We start from the raw sequence: 14,661 nt of genomic DNA on the forward strand, positions 1-14,661 counted from the left end.
AACCTTCATTCAATCCCATTAAAAATTATAATAAAAGCTGATATTGCAAGTGCACTACAAAATCCCTCGATTTCTCACAGTCACATGAAGGAGGTGGCACCATTGAATCATACTCATCCCATAAATCCTTCAACCTTGAATAGTACACTGACACAGATGATGTGCCTTGAGTCAAGGTAAAAGATTTCCTTGTGAAGAGAATACAAACGTGATCCATTCACCTTATTGAATTTCTCCTGCAATTCCTTCCAAACCAAAAATGCATTTGAACGAAATAGATTCCACTTAGCAATTCCTTGCTCACAATTCCCGTAAGCCACGAAACTACTATTCATTACACCGATCCCACTGATGTCCTAGAACTGGTCCAAAAGTATCCCTAGTGATTGTACCATCAATGAAACCCAGCTTATTCTTCCTAGGAGTGCAACTCTCATTGCTCGATCCCACAGAGTATAATTCTCCATGCCTATGAGCTGAATACCAACAGATTGGGACCTAGGGGCACTAGAAGGATGAAGATACAAGGGATGATTATGATCAATCACCACCGGAGCTGGAACAGAGGTTCCTAAATCAGATACATCCTCAATCGCCATGATTATACACAACAAGCTCAGTGAATTCGTAGATGCAGTGAAGAATTGTTAGTCAAGAACAGAATTAACAAGTAAATCTAGGGTTTGCTGTAATTCAGATTAGGAATCGATTTTCACAAAAAAATTGTCGATGAATCTCTCGATCGTCTTCAATCCGCGAAGAACAATCCTTAGATCTTACCGATGAGACCTTGCTCTGATACCATGAAGAAACACGTAACAGAGAAAGAACAGAGACGAAGGAAGAGAACACATGCAGAGATTTGGGAAATTTTCCTTTATAGAATCAATAGAGTTGCAAAAATAAATTAGCTAGCTTCTATATATACAAAATGTAACTACCTGCCAGCTGTATCCAATTACTATATACCTAACTTCCACTAACAAAATAATTAACTAATAACTAACTACACTAACTAATTCAGCTAAGAACTAATTAAGCCTCAGTGTACAGTCAGGCATTTGTCTAATTCCTTCACAGACTCACCCCCTTTTCTAAGTATAAGATGTATATTAATTAAATACCTTGTGAAATTTACATGCCATTGTGTTGTAATTCAACGTGCCATTATTATATACTTATTCCATTCTAGAAGTTACTGTATTTATTCTGTAATCTATAGTTAGAAAATAATCTGTAAACGTATACTATTACGTACTTATAATTCTGGTTAAATTTGTGGGGTATGTGTATTGTTCTTAGTACCACAATATTGTTTAATGTCGTGTCATGACTCATCTGATTTGCATTTGGCACACAGATATAGTTAAAAGAAGTTTTTCTATATATGAATTTTGTCCTGCTGTTGTGATATGCTAGAAAACAGTGATTCAATTATTTATTCCCACAAGAAACCATTTGCGGATTAGTATAATCCTAACAAGTTACCAATACGTCATTGTATAGCTACAAACATGGACAAAACATATTTTTTAGGTAGAATCTTACTCAATGCTGATGTTTGGTCCTCTCTTTTAACAAGTTGTTATTTTAATGTGGATAAGGAAGGCAACTTTTGATTTTTGACTACGTAAAGAGTACTGAATAAGTAGTCCCACTATGAAATGGTTGTAATTAAAAAACCTAAAATACCAAAATGAAACACATGCCTAGTTCTTATTGTCTATCTACTTTTCTAGGAGTAATAATTAATAGAATAAAAAATATCTAGGAGTGCTTAGTCAAATTAAACTTACCATGGAGTATTCTCCAGGCATTGCTCTTGCAGCTGCATGTAATCCCTGTAATTGTTTATTAGAAGTCCAACTCATGAGACCAAAGGAAAAATGAAGCCCAATGTAGGTAACCTTTCAGATATTTTGTTTTTTCAAATGGTTAATAGAATGTCTCCGGTAAAAAATTATTAATAAACTTTTAATCTGAGAGACTGCCTTTTTCTTTTTCTTCTTTCAACCTTCAAATACTAGTAGCTTATCTCCTTTTCTAGCATTCAAAACTCAGAATCGTAGCCTAGAGCCCATAGTTTCACTTGAACTCGTAACTTTTAATTGGACTACAGATATATATATGTAAAAATTAATTAAAATTTTAATAAATATTAGGTTTTGATCCATAATTTTAACAGTACAATGAGGATAGTGCAAGTTTAAATTCAATAAATTAAAATTCTAAATCTGCCGTTGTCTATATCAATACTCATATAATTCGAGAGTTAAACAAGTATAGATTAAGTCAAACAAGTATAAATAAAGTCTGATAGACATTTCAAAATTCACTTTTCCGACTTGAATTTTTGGGATTTTTGTACAAATAACCGATCATATTCATTATTTACTTTTTTAATCATATATATAGATTTTAAATTGATTTTATATATATATATATATATATATATATATATATATATTAATAATATATACTAGTCTATCTTCACGTGCGTTGCACGTGTATTCTTAAATATATGTAAAAATATTTAATGCATACAGACAAAAGATATTTGTTTTTGTTTACGGATTTAAACATACCAAAAGTTAGCGTTCTAATGCAATCATAAGACCCTTAATAAATTAAAATAAAAAGCATACTCTGCAACCAACTCTATCTCCATTTTTTTAGCCTTCATACTATCAATCAAACTTTAGTATATCGTCCTTTTGAAATTTGATTGCTTCAATAGACGATGTTAGAAGCAACATTTCTGTGATCAACTTTATCTATTATGTATCCTTCAATCATGTATAACAATATCAAGTGAGCCTTGTCATGATTTGTCTCTCAAGGTTGATTGCTCTTCTCTGCAAGAATATTCAATTCTCGCTCTCTATCTTAATGCAGATGTCTTGCACAATATCTTTAACTTCTTCATAAACACCTATAAGTATTATTTATTTATACATCGATGGATTCAACTCTCATTTGTGGATATATATGAAAAGTTGAATTGCATGACGAACTAACTTTTATTTATTGAATAAAAATTAGCTAATCAAGTGAGATAAAATTCAGGAAAAAGGTCCATATATCTCTATAATGTTTAAAGTTATTTGTTTTCTTATTTTTCAATAAAATCTTAGAGCTTGATATCTTTCCTATGTCGGCATAATCATTTCCTAACGTTGCCTTTTACATCAAGGAAGTCTCTTTTCTCTTCCCATTTAACTGAATGGAATTTAGATAATAGCAATATATACAAAGAAGCATTTATAATACGTGAAAACAAAAGTCTCTCCACTTATTCTGTTGTTCTCTTATATAGTCTTTATTCTCCAACTAAACACTGAAACATGTCTACTAAAAATGATCTAAGAAAAAAGTAGCATCAGATATCTACTAAACATTATCAGAATGGGAAGAAAATATAATCATATGTCGCATGGATTTCATGATTAATTGTTCGTACTCTTTCATGAATATATACCTAATTTTCAAAATTCCTTAGTTCTAATCTGACCTAGTGGCGGAGAACAACACTTTTAATTTCAATTTTCATAAGGCTTCTCGTTCCATATCTCCTCGGTCACTACTTGATGAGTCATAGTATAAAATAAACCAGAAAAATGACTAAGAGACAAAATAGAAGGATCATGGAGACTTCTTAATTAACGTAATGAAAAGTCAATGAACATAAAATCACATACCATTGTCTATGAATTGGTAGACTAAATTTACAAAGGAGATCAAATAGTTGCACGAAAACATTAGACAGACTTGCTTTAAGGTATCTTTTTTGCATGACCATATACGTAGCATTCCAGCCTTATTAATTATTACTATAATACTAAGGGAATATGGTGAGATATGAAAAGACCATTCGTAGTACTATTCTAGCCTTATTACTTTCTTTCCCTTATTTTTTATATTTATTTTAAAAAAAATATTTAGGTTTTTTAGAAGAGTATTTTGGTAATTCAACCTTAAACTTTTAAGGTTCCCCTTCACGTATATGTCAAGCCATGTGTAACATGTTGTTAGAAAAATAGATCTTGAGAAAAATAAAACATTGATGGTTTTTGATATAATATTCTCCGTATTGCAACCCGAATAACAATCTTTCACAAAGTTTCATGCATGCTACTAAATTATATACCTATAAACCAATTTCATACAAAAATATATATTCTAAAATCATCACATAACAGATCTTACCCTTATATTTGTATGGACTGGATTTCATAAATCAAGGGTAGAAACTAAAAGAAAAAAATGTCAAATAAAGAAAGTAAAACCAATTTTATATTGCGACTTTCTCCTTCATGGCTCTTTGATATTGTTTCCAATTACAACAGGCTAGTGATTTGGAATGTCAATTGCCTTGCTTCATGGAAAGAACTGACATGTTTTTCTCCCGCATTTATAAGTGCAGAGCTTCCACTTTATTTGACTTGTGAAAATGAGAAACGAAAAGATAAAGATGGATGGACAACACGTTATAACTTGCAATTGGTAAATGAATTTCGTTTTATATTTAATTAGTCAAATGAATTTAATGTTTAATGAAATATGCAAAGCAGCTTGTCAAATTCTTCAAAAGTTGGATAGCAACGAAGAGTCATGTTGTTTAGTGCAGTGGTTTATTTTGCTTTAGCGTACATTGAGTAGGGGGCAATTTTTATTTAAGTGAAGGGTAAAATAGTCAGTATAATTTAAGGGATTTTTGTAATTCAACTTTTAACTTAAGACCTTCCCACTTTATATATATATATATATATATATATATATATATATATATATATATATATATATATATACCTTCAATAATTGTTTTTAGTTTAAGTAGTTGAATGGATGGTTATTTGGATTAATTCTCCTAAATATTAGTATAACATTTAAATTCTGAATCAATCCTCCGGAAGACCATTTGGTTCAAACTCATGAATAGCACGACCACTATTATAAATTCGTGAAACTGCAATTTTAACTTCTTTGACTACAAACAAGTGGTGTAACAACTTTCATTTATCTGAGGAATGTATTTTCTTCTTGTTTTTTTTTTTTTCTTTATAAAATAGGGCTGCTTTTAAAGGAATATTAAATGAAAGATGAGTAAAGCCGTCCACATGTGTTCTAGAGGGAAAGAAATAGGGAGAAGAAGGCGTGGCATGTTTCTATTTCACATTTGGTACAAGTAAACGTAAACGTAAACGTAAACGGCCGCCGAATTATTATACAGTAGCCATGCCATGCACTTTGTTGGTTTGTCGCGTCACTTGATGCATACATGACGTAGCCTTTCTTCTTTAGGGAGACTAGCAGAGGCACAACTTTTATCCACGAAATTCACATAATAAGAAATTAAATATGCAAAAAAGTTAAAGTTATTTACTCCTACTAGTATTTATTATATATATTTTTTTTAAAATTAATCTTATATACATATATAGTGAGAATATAATAGTGATTGTGCATCTTTGTTTTACCTTTTTGAGATATTTTTTTATTTATTATCTAATGTATATAATTTAAGTTCATGCAAGTTTTGTCCTCACTTTTTTGATACGCATACCGTGTCTTACATATTACTATTTTATTAGTGTTATGAAACAATAAAAGAACAAGAACAATATTTCAGAGAAAGAGAGAGGAAATTCTTATTGAATTTTGGGATGAATTACAATGGAATAGAACCCTCTATTTATAGGGAGAGGGTGACTTAGCCACCAAGTAATAAACCCTAGAATCTCTCTAAATATAGGCATTCACCATAAATAAAATTCTATTTATAACACTCCCCCTTGAATGTCTATTCAACAGATAATATGCCTCGTTAAAACCTTAATTAAATAAAACCCAATGGGAAAAAATTCTAGAGAAGGAAAAAGAGTACACATATCTAATAATACGCCTTTTTGTTGCCTCGTTAAAAACCTTGCAAGGAAAACCCAGTGGGACAAAACCTTGTAAGGGGAAAAGAGTACAACGCGTATTAACTCCCCCTCATGAGAGCATCACTTCACATCCTTAAGCATTTGCATTCCAATCTTGTGCACCATCTTCAAAAGATCTTTGGTAGATATTTGATAAACAAATCAGTCATATTAGCTTGAATGAATATATTGCACCTTGAAATCATCATTCTTGATAGAGATGAATTATCTTCATATGATCTTGTTGGAATCGTCAGTTCAATATCTTCACATAGAGGTGAAAACTCAAGCAATCATATTATCATGCATATAGTTATAGCAAGATACATTTGTGCACAAATTGCACTAAGGAAGTGGTACGTCAAGATCAAGAATTGTATATGCTTCAAGCAACTTAAATCCTTCATGGATTGTCATATAAGTTAAGTCATATAAGCCATATAGTAGACTTTAAATGCATATCAAGTTTTCATGTCATGCTAGACATATAAGATATCGAAAACTGGTTGCACATATCATTGGCTTCATACTTTCAAGTGTTTGAACTACATGTTCAAAACTACATGTCTTTCATAGGAAACCAAATTCTACTTGAATTGTTTCTCCAGACTTGAGGTCCTCATATATATTTAGCGCTATTATAGATTTCGTTGACAAACATTTTATATCGGTTCCAACCTCCTTATTTTTCATAAAGACATAACATAGAGATCTCTTCATTCATATATTCAGGTACCTGAATCTCTCATGAGATTTTATGAAGTGTTATGTCATGTGATCTTCTAGATCACTTGCCTCCTTTATTATGATCATTTCGATCATTTGCTCATCTTCTTTATCAAGAAGTTTATTTGAAACCGATTTGTCTATATGCTTTAAGTGTACCAAAAACTTTGTCCTTTCAGGACTTAATATGAGCATTTGCAATGAGAATATAGTTACTTTCTTTGGGTCAGCAAATGCGTCTGGCATGCTTTGCAATATATTGCACATGAATTATCCTTTATGAACTTCAAGTTCATATTATCTTATTCGAGGATCTAGATGTACAAATGATAATTCATTCCACGTAACTTTTTCTCAACTGTTGTTATCTTGTCTCCCCCTCATGTTAGAAAAACTAACTTGCTTCCTCAATTTTGAGAATCCACCTTTGTGCGTCATGGTGTTAATCAAAATATACACCGCACATCAATAATAATAATAAGATGGAATTATTTGGTTCCTGATCCTGAACCACTTGTGAGGGGAGAAAAAAATATACTTTTGTATATAACGTATATCAAACTGATATATATAACTTTGTTCTCATAAGCAATTGTTTAGCTATTAAGTAGAGGCACTTAATAAATCATTTTGCTAAACGAACTGTGATGTAGACCAACTTATCAAGATGAACTTCTTGAATAAAAAATCTGGAAATTATGCTCGAAATTAAATTATTGAGCAAGTTGCCTCGCAAAACATCATGTTGCGGGTTAATAATAATTGCACATATAACCATCTCATAGATGCATCTTATGTGGTATACATGGCAGGTGAATGGGCCCATATTCACCTTTGATATTTTCAGTATTCATGGGATTCAACCCCAATTTTAGTTGGTCTATTAACTAATGAGAACAAGTAACATAAGAGAATTCATAAAGAACTTTCTAGTTCTTTAATATTTACCCATGTGAATTCTCTATTATTTTTGCACATCATATTTAAATTGATATGGCTAAACCAATTATGCCAACTGAATAAATTATCAATATTGATAAACTTCAGGTTTACACCATGACGTGTGCAATTATCAATAAACTCCAAGTTTATTATGATATGGGTTTTTATATCAATAAACATCCACTTTAGTGTGGTATTCTTTTATTTGTGTAGTACAAACCGGAGAATAAAGTGGGTGACTTTTCACATACATATTATCCCGCTACAAGTTGCAGTAATAAAAGATATTAAATCTTTCCTTTATTTATAGTCTCAATACAATCAACCGCTTTCGCGTATACTTTGGAAACTGACTAAGTTTCTTTGAGACTTACTACAACACAATACCTTATTGGTAATCAATTGTGTTTCTCCAAAATAGTAATAATTGGCTCTTCCAGAGCTCTCAATTAATTTGGTATTACCACATATTCATCAACATCTATATGGTGAATATCTCTTTTAAAGAGAAAGTTATACCATTATGGTTATGGTCAAAATTACATGCAAGATCTGTTTCTTGCATTATTGTTGTCTTTTAATAATCACAATGCCAAAATATTTTGGCAAACAATAAGTACGTGACCAATGACCATTCATTCCATAATAATGACATTATTTTCTTATATCATCTCAAACCTCCTTCTAGAGGTGAGTGTGGTATATTCACTACCACTAGCACGTTCATATTCTTCCAAGAATAAATATATATTCATAAATAAGATGTTGTCACATTCACATCATGAATGGACCATAATCATCTATATGTGCTTTATAAAATCTCATGTCAAATCGATGACAAATATTTTTCACAGAGTGAAAGATTATTTTGAGAATCTTTATTGTTCTCATTACCACAAATGATGACGATTCTAATTTCGTCTATTGCCACGTCCATATCCATTGATACATTCATAGTAATAATTTTGTCTTCTTTCAGACTTATCATATACTGCTATCACATTCTCTTAAGGGAATGAGAATGGAGCAAATTCAATGGGACGGTTTTTCAATTCTTTGTCCACAATCATACATGAATTTGATTATGGCGAGGCATAGAAATTTTACCACTTCAGGTGGTTATAATTTCTTACAAACTCCATTAGAGTTATAATCAAACTTTGTTGTTTTTGCTTGTATTTAAAATCAAAGTATAGAATAAAAGAGAAAAATACGGAAAAATACTTACCTTAAATCCTGAATTTAATCATGAAGGAAGTTCATGGAATAATTGACAATCATTATGCTCAATCCCAAAGCTTCTACTCAATTGGTTAGAGTCTCGTGCTGATAACGTGTTATGAAACAATAAAAAGAACAAGAACAATATTGCAGAGAAAGAGAGAGGAAATTCTTATTGAATTTTGGGATGAATTACAATGGAATAGAACCCTCTATTTATAGGGAGAGGGTGACTTAGCCACCAAGTAATAAACCCTAGAATCTCTCTAAATATAGACATTCACCATAAATAAAATTCTATTTATAACAATTAGTCTGTTTTAGGGTTCAGAATCTATTTTCATTTATAAATTGGAAGAAAATTAAACCCATCAACTGGTTCAAAAAGCAGCAACCTATGATGTGCTCAAAGGTTTAAGTCGCCTCATAATTAGTGTCTTATATCTTAAACAATAGTTTATGATAGATCTTTTTTTCATTTTTAAGTTCCCAATGAACAGGAAGAATGATTTAAATCAAAAGAAAACAAGTTGGAATATCCTCAAAGAAGCTGATATATCATGTGTTTGACAGATGAACTTTGTCACTAAAAAAATTACAGAGTTAAGAGAATGTCAAATGTCACAGTTAGGTAAGAGTTCGATTCAGTATTTATTAGCACTAATTATATCGGAAATTTTTGAAAGGAAACAAAATGAAAGAAGATTTTTTTTCAGGTGGACCACTCAAATCAATCAGAATTATGCGATGTTATTTTCTTTTACCTACCGACCTAAATAAATACAAGATTCTTCATCGTATCCACACAAATATGTAAATAGCTAAGGTCTAGAAAGAGGTCACCATCGTAGTACATGACACTGAATTTATGATTCTCTAACTTCATTACAATTAGACCTTATTAACGCACCGAACTCCTTGAGGTCCTCAAATCTGAGCCATCTTGAGAAAATAACACGTTTATGTTTACTTACCCTGTTATGTGGTTAATTTTACAAAATTTGGTATTTATGCTAATTTGAATTTATTTCATATATTTTGTGAGATATCCAAGAATGACTTCTATATACATCGCTCCACTCAAAAAGACAAAAGGATAAAAGTTCAACAATTTCTTAATCCTAAATTTAAATCCACGATAATAACCAAAGATGTATCTATCTCTGCAAGGGTAGGAAGGTATTAAATGTTTTCAATTTGTGCAAGTAGAAAGGATATGAGAGAAAAATAAGAAGACGAAAACACCGGGTACAATTCTGTTTGTTTCTTTTGGTGCATAATAAACGTTTTAATAACATCCAAAACAGGACACGGGCATTCCTTTGACAACAAGTCCTCAAGACAAAGGAGTCCCTATTCAGTCCAAGAAACTGAGAAGTTTGATCAGTCACTATGCAAAAACAAGTTGCAGCGTCCCCACAATTTAACAGGTTTGGGGAATAACATGAAATGTTGAAACAGGAATTGTTTTATTTGGTAGTATCAAAATTTCACCTTTTTCCAGCGCTATCCAAGTTCAAGTCTTGAAGATTGAGCAACAGATCATCTGAGCTCAAGTACACCTTGTTGGCTGCATGTGACATAGTTTGTGCAATTTCTCTTGCGGCTTCAATTTTCCTAAGCGTGATAAATGCCGGATTGTTGGCAATAGATTGACCAATGAGCTGGGCACTTTTAGCCTCACCCTGTGAAACAACACAGAGAGAATTCAACATTTAGTTTCACCTTCAATTTTCTTCTTCAAGAGCGAAGCAGAACACACGGAAAAAAAACATTATCAAGCCAGCAATGGAAATATGCCAGTATCTTGCTCTGGAAATATTTTTACCTGAGCTCTAATAATAGCACTTCGCTTATCTTGCTCAGCCTTTTCCACAACAAACTTAGCCCTCTCAGCTTCTTGAGCAGCCACCTGTTTTGCTTCAATTGCAGCCGTAAATTCCTTTCCAAAAGTTAGACTGGTAATGGACACATCATCTAGCGCAATGTTGAAGTTAGCTGCTCTCTCTGTCAAAATCTTGCGTATTTCTCTACTAACATTCTGCAAGAAGTACAGATTGAGCAAAACGGAGACGATTTCAAATAGTTTCTAGGTAAGCCAAAGAAGAAAATTTAGTTAGGTGCCAGAGGAAGAAGTGGTATATCTAACAATTGAACATTTCCTCCGAACCATCACTCACGCAGTAAGGATGGGAGGTATTACCATCTCTAGCACAATAACTTTTTTAGATAAGTATCTCTAGCACAATAACTACTTTGACAAAGAGCAACATTAACAATGTAAAGCAAGGTCTCTTGCAAATACCTCTCTCTGGGTGATGAGCTGGCTTGCGTTGTACTGAGCAACCACAGCTTTCAAAGTCTCATGAATAATGGAAGGGAGGACCCTTTCATTATAGTTCTCACCAAGTGTTCGGTAAACAGTGGGTAGTTGGTCCGGAACAGGACGAGTGAGAACTCGAAGACCAATTTTGACCTGTGAAATAAGTTGGAAAATTATTTTTCATTTAAACCTGTTATTCTCCCAAAACCACGAGAACAAATTGTTCCTACGATTAAGCAAAATGTTGACTATGACCAACGTTTGCCCTTTCACAAGTCAAGACGAAATGTTTCCCTTCTCTTTTCCTTTAATATCTTGTAAAATGGAGCGACACATGTTTCAGAGAAATTACCATCTGAAGGTCACGACTTCCTGAAGTGCTCTCCACTAGATGAGGACGTGCACGAACATCATAAATAACCGGCCTTTCAAACCAAGGGATCATGAAATGTGTCCCTTCTGGATAAACCTATTCATCAAACATTTAGTGCACTTATCAGTAAGACCTCCGGCACATATAAACAGAGGAAAAACAGGTAAAGGCCATACACTAGGCCATAAGTCTCCCACAACCACATTGAAGTAACAAGATCCAAGAAAATCAAAGAAAAAGACTCCAAAACACATATAAAGAGTCAGCAAATACGAAACATATCAATGTGCCAGGACATGACAGAATTTATGAAATATCAACATCATAAGTATTATTACTTCTATTTTGTGAAACTTGACATTACGTAGAAACATTTTTCCCCGCAAAAGAACTATGCACATCTCACCTGCTGAACCTCATGAATTATATCCACCAAACATAATCAACAAGGGAAGTATTAAAGAGTAAAGACCATACTAGAAAAAGAAATTAAATACTGCAGAAGGCCGTCGGATCCACAAGGATGTGAATAAACTTTTGGTCTCGACATGCAAAACACAGACACAATTTTGAGGGTGACTTATGCTAGTCAAGTCAATACAATTTATCCACCGATGAAGTGTGTCCAAGAGTCTATGCAACAAAGCAAATATATACCTTCTCTTTAACACCACCAATATTTCCTAGAGAAGTCCACCCAACAGGGCAACAAAAGTAGTTACCTTATCTTTAACACCAATAATACGGTTGAACACAATTGCACGATGTCCACCATCAACATTGTAGAGACTGTTAGCAACTCCATACACACCAAGACCAGCCACCACTCCCAACTTGATCAAAGCGGAAGCTGCACCACCGCCGGGCATCTTAGGAACCTTAACATTGTTGAGATTCATCTTGCTAACCTGAAAGTAAGCCAACCATAGTCATCATTTCCAATTACCAAGTAACAAAAGCCTGCAAATATGGAAAGGACTGCTCCATGTGCATCCTCAAAAGGCTTTATAAGCATGCCATCAGAAACCTCTGACTTAGCCGATAAGCAAAAGAAAGCCCCACAAAGAGACTTGATAGTTTCCAGTTTTTTATTAAAAAAATAATCCTAATACTACTATCAGAAAAATTGACAAAGATGATTTTCATGTAGCGAACACCAACTAGTTTTGAATTGAGGTGTTGTAGCAGTAGTACTAGTAGTTGTTGTAAGAATCTAGAAAGATAGACAAAAGATATTCTATTACACTCAAAAGATTACCATCAAACCATCTGTATGTTGCTTAACATATCTAGCTTGTTACGGTAACAAGGCTAATGTTGTATCAGATCTTCAAGTCCTTCAAAACCCAGTAGCCATTCAACATTTGATTTCTCGCCAATTTTCTTAACGTTTAAACTATCATGGACCTTTTCTATGTGCACTATGATTCTCTACAGATTATGAAAATTCTTAGATGTAAATTCCTAAGGCAAAAAATGCAGGGAGATAAATAATTGACAAGAAATATTTCCTAGTAAATATGTACATTCAGCTGGTCAGCAATTATGCTATTTAAATAATCTTATCTTAAATAAGTAACTGGCAAACTATTTTTTGCAGAAGTAAAATAATATTTCCTAACCAGCAGCAAAGCTAGCAAATACCAATCAGGGGAAAAGAAGTCCCAACTAAAGAGATCCAAAATGCTCAGTTATAATAGCTCCTACGTCAAAAATGCAATCAGCAAAAAATACAATCAACTTGTCAATCAATCAACTTAATCAACTCCACTGTAGTCGGGGTCGGCTATATGAATCATCTGTAGCCATTTTACTCTATTCTATCCGAATTTCTTACCAATACTAAATGTTGACTAGCTTGACCTAAACAATGAAGAGCTAAGAGGGAAATACGATTGACAAACAGTGGAGAGACAATAGAAAATATCTCATTAAAACTCTGCAACTTAATTACGAAATAACACTGCTAATCAGCTATTTAAGCAACACCTCCTCTAACTAATTTCTGACAAATTAAGAACTAAAAATACCTAAACCTCAAAAGCTAGCTCATGCGATGGAGATTACCCTAGATCCATTTACTTGAGACACGGAATCATAATAACATAGCCTTATTCAAGTGTATAATTAGCTAAATTTATTCAGTGTAGCTCGAAAACAGCAATTTAAATGCCGATAAAACATATAAGTAAAGCGGTGCAAGGAAAATTCAACTTCAGTCAGCTCAAAGCAAAATTATGCGAAGATTTAAAGAGAGCATATATGAAGATAAAGAAAATGGAGAATTGAGAGGAATATCTGATTACCTGTTCGAAACGACGGCAAGACAATAAACCGTCTAGAAAGTTAAAGGAGAAGAGCCTGAAAAAAGGGTACGAAAGCTTGGGGAAGGGGTTTAATTGCTTAGGGCTTTAGGGTTTTTGCTTTTTCGGTTTCTATTTTTTATTTTAAAAATCTATTAATTTCCTATATATTGTTGTATTTTATGAATAATATTAAGAGTGATTGTCCATGTATTATGAAGTTACTTGGAAGCAAGTTACTAAGTCATAAACTAGTCTAGTTACTTGGTCACCAAGATTGGTTACTTGGCTAGCAAGACTAGTTACTTGGTCACCAAGCAACTCTATGATAAATAGGAGACTTCTGTACTCATTTGTAGATCATCATCAAGAAAAGATCTAGAGCCCGTTTGGACGGGCTTGTTTTAAGTGACTTTTAAACCAAATAGCTTTTAAGCCATAAGTTAGAAATTCTAGCTTTTGGCTTTTGCCTTTTTTTGGTCATTTTAGCTTAAAAATAAGTGCTTCAAAACACTTTTTTACTTTACCCAAACACTACAAAATAATGTAAAAGCGATTTTGGCTTAAAAGCATTTAAAACAAGCCAATCCAAACGGGCAAGCTTTTTGAGAATACTAAGCAAATACGGATACCTCACAAAGCAAACTTGGATCAACGTTTAATTGTAGAAATATTTGTTTAAATGATTCATGTACGACACATATAATATTGAAAGAGAAGGAATATTTCTCTCATTTAAGTATGTGTAAGGCAAATGTTACTACAATTTCTGGTTGTAGTAATCTAATTGAAGGCTCTGAAAAAGCTACTATAATTATGCCAAGGGGAACAATACTTATCATAGATAAT

General features: G+C 32.8%; 1 protein-coding gene across 1 annotated transcript; it reads right to left on the reverse strand.

Annotated features, from left to right (window-relative positions):
- Positions 1–10,030: 10,030 nt before the first annotated feature.
- LOC109244813 (prohibitin-1, mitochondrial) lies at positions 10,031–13,952 on the reverse strand. The gene is made up of 6 exons (XM_019411961.1): positions 13,816–13,952; positions 12,232–12,417; positions 11,489–11,605; positions 11,119–11,289; positions 10,642–10,854; positions 10,031–10,498 (listed from the first exon to the last, which is right to left on the reverse strand). Exons 2-6 carry the CDS (start codon positions 12,406–12,408, stop codon positions 10,304–10,306), a joined length of 873 nt encoding a protein of 290 aa, XP_019267506.1. The 5' UTR covers positions 12,409–12,417; positions 13,816–13,952; the 3' UTR covers positions 10,031–10,303.
- Between the last annotated feature and the right edge of the window lie 709 nt (positions 13,953–14,661).

This window comes from Nicotiana attenuata, unplaced genomic scaffold (assembly GCF_001879085.1).
Source record: "Nicotiana attenuata strain UT unplaced genomic scaffold, NIATTr2, whole genome shotgun sequence".
Taxonomy (NCBI): domain Eukaryota; kingdom Viridiplantae; phylum Streptophyta; class Magnoliopsida; order Solanales; family Solanaceae; genus Nicotiana; species Nicotiana attenuata.